Genomic DNA, 7,236 nt, shown 5'->3' with positions numbered 1-7,236 from the left:
GGTGAGGGAAGCAGTGTGTGAGCCAAGGTGTTGCTGTGCAATGAGACTTCTCCTCTGGTGTCATGGGAGCTTGAGAGAGGAGAGCTGCTGTGGAGGTTTGGGAGAGCCAGAGGCAGGGTCAGGATGGGAGCTCTTTAAAGCTGCCCAGCAGGTGTGTGAACTGGGCCTGAGACCCATGTGCCCCTCTGCTTCCCAAATTCATGGACTTTGTTGCTATCCCGACTTCTCCTGAAACCCTCCACCACCTCCATGTGTCCCCTGTAGGTGAGGCTTGCCCTGTTTGGGAACAACTACATCCCCCTGCCCTCTGTTGAATGAACCTGTCATATTTTATTTTTTTAATCTTACAGTTGAATATTTGCCTTTTTTAAAAAAATCATGAACCCCTTTGGGAAGCTGATGAAAGCTTCCAATTCTCCCCAAGATGTGTACCCGGTGGACAAAGGTGAGATTGTCACTATGATTCAGGGGGCTCATGGGTTCCCGTGAGCCCTTCAGTGGACCCCCGGGTAAGAGCCACAGTGACAGTAGTTTTCTGCTAACACCCAGCTCCTGGGGCTGGCCTCCTCCCCGCTCTTGAGCAAACCAGAATAACCTTACAGGGCTGCTCTTGGTACCACGCCCAAGCCAGCCAGCTTCTGAACGGCCACCGCCAGGCGACCCCGGACAGCGCAGGGTGCAGGCGTAGGGAGGGGACTGTGGTGGGCAGGAGAGCATGGTCCATGCCGCATTTCTCCGTGTTCCTGAGAAACTGCAGTCTGCTGCACTGCTCAGTGGGAAGACGGTCCCACGATGTAATGCTTTCTGCTGGTTTCAGTCAAAGCACGACTCCCACCAGACTTAGACGTTCCCTTCCCAGAGAGCACGTTAGGCACCACAAGCCGAGATGTTCAAAACCCGATGAGCGTAAAGAAAGCCTTGCAGATGGGTGTTCAGGTGAAAGGAACATGTCCCAGGTTTCTCACCTCTTCCTATCTGTCATCTGGAAAATGTGAGCAGGGCACACCCTGTGCTGAGCCCTACTGTGTGCTAACACAGTGTGCGGGATGCACAGACATTCCTTTGCCCTCTATAGGTAGATGTTCCTGGGGCATCCAGGCAGGTCCTGGGGGGGGTGGGCATGTGAGGAAGAATGCTTTAAAATGTAGCCTGGCCTTTTAAAAATCAGATATAAGATACCCAGACACAGAAATGACATCGTGAAAGAAGGTCTGATACTCCCAGAGCCGGGAGGCACAGCTCGCCATGCAGGGCCACCCCGCGAAGCGGAAGAGGTAAGGGGAAACCTGAGTGAGAGTCTTCATGTGGTTCTCACAGGGAGGAATGGCGAGGTGATGTGGACAGGTTTAGGACTGGCCAGTCTGAATGCTCTCTATGAGCTCTGCGGCATAAGGACCGCCCCTAGTGGCCTGAGACCTGGCCCTGGCATGATTAGGGCGGTGAGCCAGTGGTTGGGTTGATAAAGGAGGTGGTTGCAGGTATGGGCTCTGGATTGGTCGGTGTGATAGGAAAGGTGTGCTTGCAGGAGATTGCCTGCCATCTCTAGGAATTAGCAAGGCCCCAGGACCAGAGCAGCAAGAATTCAGAAACCGAGACAATCCAGTTAATACAAAGGACCAGCCAGGATTTGGCAGGGTGGGAGCAGGAGGGGGCATGTTTGGGAATGATGACACTCTGCCAGCCTGGCCCTTCATGGACTCTTCTGTCCTCCACTCCCCAAGGGTGAAGCAGTCGGAGCTGTTCGACAGGTGGAGGAGCCTGCAGATGTGCAAATGGGCGATGAACATCTCCGAAGCCAACCAGTTCAAGTACCTATGACTCGTCTGTCCTGCCCCGGGTTCTCTTCCTGCCTCCTCTGCACATCCTCCGGGTCCTGCAAGGCCCAGCCCCGGGGCATCTCCTTGGAGCTGGTCCTGCCAGGGCTCTGGAGTCTGGGCAGCAGGGCAGGGGGGTGGGGGTGGCGGGGTAGGGAGGATTCTGACTCAGCACGCAGGCTTAGGCTGCACCTGCTGGGTGCTGTCCTCCATTCTCACCCTGCAGCATCCCTGCAAGGTCAGCGGTGTCGTCTCCAGTAAAGCTGAGGTTCACTGAGACTCACCGAGGTGAAGCGATTTTCAGGTCTCTAGCAGACCTGTGCATTAAGGCACATTAAGCACCATTCATGGCCCCACCCCGTTCCGCTCCTCACCTCTAGCCCAGCATCCCCTCCTCCGAGCTCTTGAGTTCTTATAGCTCAGCGGTCGCCAACCTTTTGGACCTCACGGACCACCGGTTGGTGACCGCTGTTATAGTCTATCCTGAATGCTTGAGTGTTGCTGTAGGTGATTTTCTCACGGCTCTTTAACCAAAATTTACAGATCATAAGCTCCCAGAGCTTAAAGTTTTCCAGCCTTTGAGAGTCGCCTACTATAGAAGTAGAACGTGAACTTGAGCCAAGTACAGAAGAAGTGAGGAGGTCCAAGGTCTGGCTTTACGTGCTGCCCAATCCACCCTTAGAAAGAGAGATTACTGTGGGGACTGGGCAGGCAGATAACCCCTCAGGGTGGGTGCGGCTCGAGAGCCCTGAGGGAGTGGCGGGACCAGGTCAGGGAGATGCACAAGGATGCTGTCCAGGCTGAGTGGACAGAAGCTTCATCAGTGGGATTCACAATATAAGAAATAATAATAATAATAATAATAATAATAAGCACCAGGAAGATACTGTGGCAGGAGGAAAACAGAGAAAGGCGTAGGGCCCTTTGGGAGGGATCAGTCAGCGGCTTGTGGGGGAGACACTCTGAGGGCTTACAGATCATAAGCCCTGGGGTAACTGAGACCTTCTGAGATGGGAGTGGGGGGTGGTTTCAGGTGTGGGAAGAGGGGATGACATCAGGTCAGGCCATGCTTTAAAAGGAAAAACCTTCAAGGCCAGTCATCATTTCCCTTTGCTCTTATTACAAGCTCATGGAACAATAATAAGATTCTCAATTCAGGTTCATAGGAATCTGGTACAATGAGGTGCGTGTGTGTGTGCGCAGGGTAGGGGTGTGGGGTGGGAGAGTAGGGTGAGTATACTAGAAGACAGGCATGAGCATTCTAGCTACAGAAAAGGAATCCTGTAACGGAGGCCTTCCCTCACCCTACTGCTTACAAAGTAAACACCTGGCATTCTGGTCTACATACCAGGCACTTGTGAGTTTGGTGAGTGTGAGTTAGTCTCCTGCAGTGGGGTACTCTCCAGTGGACTGATAAGATCGAGTTTTTGGACCAACAAAGATCAACAGCCCAGATGCTGGTTTGTCATGCTGACCCAGGGCCCCTGCCTGGCCAGGCCTCTGGCCTTCCCTTGGGGAAGCCTCAGTCACATTCTGAAACCCAACCCTCCACAGGAAAGAATGCTCTCCACAGCCAGGAGCCGGCTGAACTCCTCAGTGAAGCCCCTGCAAGAATAAAGTCATAACAAGTATTTGTATAACCTTCCTGGCTTTGGCAACCTGGAGTCATGGAATTACAGAGGGCCAGAAGACCCAGCCCTGTATTGCACAGATAAGGAAATTAATTGAAGCCCAGCGAGGGCAAGAGACCTGCCCACAGCCCCACCGCTGGCGGGGGCCGAGCAGAAACTAGAACCCAGGCTTTTTGACACCAGGTTGGCAAGCCAAGTGTCCATCCGGGACCTTGGGTGTGAACTTATTAGTTAATGGTCATCATCCGGGCTCCATGGAGAAGGTGTCCATTCCTCCTGTGGCTGCCTGGGCACTGGACGTGACTGTGCCTGGAGCCAGTGTCAGGGGAAGGCCAGGTGGCCTCAGCTCACTGCTGCTGCTTTAGGAGAAAGCATGTCCTCCAGGGCCCACAGTCCCTAATGGAGTGGGTAGCAATTTGCATCCTTTGTCAAGCCTGGCCCCTCTGCAGCCAGGGCAGGGGGAGCAGAGTGTGCCCAGGGTCTGACCCAGCACCAGGCCTCACCAGCAGGCCTGGGAGAATGCCCCACTGGTAGGATGCCAGCCGCAGGGAAGAGAAACACCAGGTTCTGTGGCTGGCTGATTCCCAGGCCGGCCTCAGCAGCCACATTCTCCCTCCGAGGGTGTTGTAAGCCTGCTTACCTTGTCTCAGCGTTCGTAACTTCTGGGAGCTCATATTTGAGTGTTTTTGTGAGTGAAAGACCACAGGTTCTAATTATTTTTAAAATTAAATAATGAACTCGTGGAAACTTGTTTTGGCAGCCAGGTCCATTCTGCAGGATGTCATCCAGTATCAACTCACAGTCCCCAATTTCTGACCGCCACCTCCCCCCATTCCTAAACCACTTTCTAAATGATTGAAATAGTACATTTCTGTTGACTGTGTGTCTTGGCTTTTGGGCCCCATCCTATAGGGAACATGCCTTGTCTAGAGTCTGATATGGGGGCCAATGGCCTGAGGAAGGGCTCTGCATCCCTGGGTTTCCATGAGGACCCAGTTTCCATGTCGATTGGCCTGTTTCCAGGAAGTAGCAGAAAGCTTAGCAGACCTTAATGGAAGCTCAGATGAGGAATGATTTGTTCCGCAACTGGCAGGCACCTGGTTGTCAAGCACCTGTGTGACTGACGTGGGATCCGGAGAAGCAGGGTCCCTGCTATTGGGGGCTGTCATTCAAATGGAGAGGGAGGCAGTAGACGAGAAAGCAGGTGGGACCCTTGGAGGCCAGTGTGGTCAGTGGGGACAGAGAGAAACCTGGCTCCCACCCAAAGGCCCAGGCATTGGGAGGAGTATGGAAAGGTGTGCGGTGGGAAGGGCGAGGTGGGAGAAAGTGGGGCTCCCTGGTCTCCCCAAGGGGCCTCCGTGTCCTGATGCCTCTGTTCTTCAAAAGGCTCTGCTCTGTCCGTGTCATCAGTGTCTCCTGTCTGTCTCCTGCCCGCAGGTCCACTCTGTCCAGATGCTGCAACGCCCCCTCCTTCCTCTTCACCACCCAGAAGAACACGCCCCTGGGGACAAAGCTCAAGTACGAGGTGGACACCAGCGGCATCTACCATATCAACCAGGAGATCTTCCGCATGTTTCCCAAGGTGCTGCTTTGGGCAGGGCGGTCTGGGCGGGGTAGAGGAGCCGACTCAGCCGGGCCCTCTGTGGCCATGCCCCGTGGCTTGGCACTGCTCTGCTGTGCCCTCTGCACCCAGTCCTGGCCCTGGTTGGCCATGCTCTGAGGCTCAGTAGAATGTCTTCTGGGGTTCTGTCTGGCATGATGAATGGCAACTGGCTATTATTTAAGTGACTTCTGGCAAGAAGGTGGTTATAAAATTTTGGCTGTTGCATTGCTGGTAGAGGACATCCTGAAGATAAGCATTTGTCCCCCACCCAGGGGAGGCACAAGAGCAGAAACATCCATGTGAAGGCTGTGTGTGCACAAGAAATCAACCAATGCAAAGCACGGCACTGAAAGAGGGGTCTGTATTGGATGACCTTAGGGGGTTGTTTTGATTTACAAAGACTCAGTCTGCCCATCTGGAACATGGGGTTTGGACTGGAATGGGTTTGGCTGCTTATAACAGAAAATCTAAAATATCAGAGTCTTAAAGAAGATACACATTTATTTTTTCATTTCACAAACAAGAGATCTGGGGGTGGCCATCTGTCAGGGGCCAGCACCGTGGCTCCCTGGTCATGGGGACCACAGAGGAGGATCCATGTGTGCGAACTGCTCAGCTCACTGAGGCTTAGGTACATGCACTCACTTCTGGCCTGACTGCCGCCTCAGACTCTCAGAGAAGGGGCCCTGAGCCTGCCTGTGTTTTCAGCTGATTCTGAGGGTTACCACCGAGAGAGGAGGAAGGCTCCATGGGACATAAGCACCTCCTGGAGAGTGCTGGGCTCGGGCAGGACTTGAGCCCAGTTTGTAGAAAAACTGGTTGGGGTGTGTTCAGGTCTTTCTGGATGACGTCCGAGGGCCTGGGCTGAGTGCTGATGAAAGAGAGCCCAGGGCTTCTCTGCTTTCTGTTACTCAGGCAGGGTGTCCTGGTAAGACTGGGCCTTGTGGGGACACCGGGAGGAGCTGGAGGTGCCAGACGTCCTCTCTCAGGTCACAGTGCTAGAGGACATGGGGTGTGAGCCATCTTGGCGAGGTGGGTCTTGCAAGGCCTGGAACATGAGGTTGACAGCAGGTGAACTTGCATCTCACACAGGTAATGCCAGTGGGTGACACACAGCTCTGTATGACATATGGGTCCAAGGAGGGCCATGCGCATGGGCCGCTGAGGCCCAGGAATTAGAGAAGGGATTGCCAAGGGTTCTTTGGAAAGGGCCAGAAAATAAATATTTTAGGCTCTGCAGGCCATCTGGTCTCTCTCACAGCTACTCACCTTCGCCCTTGCACAAAGCCACCTGGCTGTGAGTACACCAGTGAGCGTGGCCCTGCTCCAATAGCTCTTCAGTTCCTCTTAAATGCTGACATGTGTTTATATACTTTTTACATGTCACGAAATATTTTTCTTTGGATTTTTCTCCAACTATTACAAAATATAAAATCCATTTTTAGCTTGCAGGCCATGCAGAAGTAGGTGATAGGTCAGATGTGGCCTGCAGGGCTGTAATCTGTGACCCCCTGAACTAGAGCACGTGACACAGAAGTATTTCCTACACTTCCTAAAAGTGCATATATCTTTGAGTTTGTAAAAAATAGAGCTTCTTGCCTCCTACCTCCACCCTAAAGATTTTGGTTCTGTGGTTCTGGGAAGGAGCCCAGGAACTCAGGTAGTTTTGATTTACAGAAGTTTGGGAAACACTAACATACAACATAAAAAAGCCTTCCATGGTCTCTCCAAAGATGATTGGTGTTTTCTGTTTCTCTGATAAAAATCAATCAGTGCCATTCCCCCACTGGTCATGAGACACCCTGGTTTCCACACCTTGGCCCCCTGGGCCTGTCCCTCCAGGGAGAATGGGCCACGAGGAAGGACAGTCTCCCACAGACGTGCCGCATCTCCTTAGGTTTAGCCGCATCCTGATGAGCCTGTTGTAGTGTGATTTTTTCCAGGACGCCTGCCTGGAAGTTGGTCCCAACGGAAGCCCAAGGTGCTGACAGGGCCGCTCTCCTGCAGGCTGGCCAGCTGGTGTGTGCTGGGAGGACAGCTGCCGAGCAGCCTCCTGCTGTCTGAGATGGAGGGGACCTTCAGGCCATCCAATAGCAACCTGGTCCCCTTGCCGAGACCCCTCTGGGCCGGGGTCCTGCACTGGTAGGCTTTTCATTGCCACCAGTGGTTCTCCACAGGGGGATGGTTT

General features: G+C 53.4%; 1 protein-coding gene across 1 annotated transcript in view; it reads left to right on the top strand.

Moving 5' to 3' along the window:
- Positions 1-7,236, top strand: part of ST8SIA5 (ST8 alpha-N-acetyl-neuraminide alpha-2,8-sialyltransferase 5) — a 61,828-nt gene that overhangs the window by 49,040 nt on the left and 5,552 nt on the right. Inside the window, exons 7-8 of the mRNA XM_006759952.2 lie at positions 1,722-1,808; positions 4,883-5,027. Of these exons, the coding sequence (XP_006760015.2) occupies positions 1,722-1,808; positions 4,883-5,027 (232 nt within the window). The remainder of the gene's footprint in view (positions 1-1,721; positions 1,809-4,882; positions 5,028-7,236) is intronic.

The sequence above is a fragment of the Myotis davidii genome, unplaced genomic scaffold (genome assembly GCF_000327345.1).
Source record: "Myotis davidii unplaced genomic scaffold, ASM32734v1 scaffold815, whole genome shotgun sequence".
NCBI lineage: Eukaryota > Metazoa > Chordata > Mammalia > Chiroptera > Vespertilionidae > Myotis > Myotis davidii.
The sequence above is the reverse complement of the archived record's forward strand: the minus strand, read 5'-3'. Positions and strand labels throughout refer to the sequence as shown.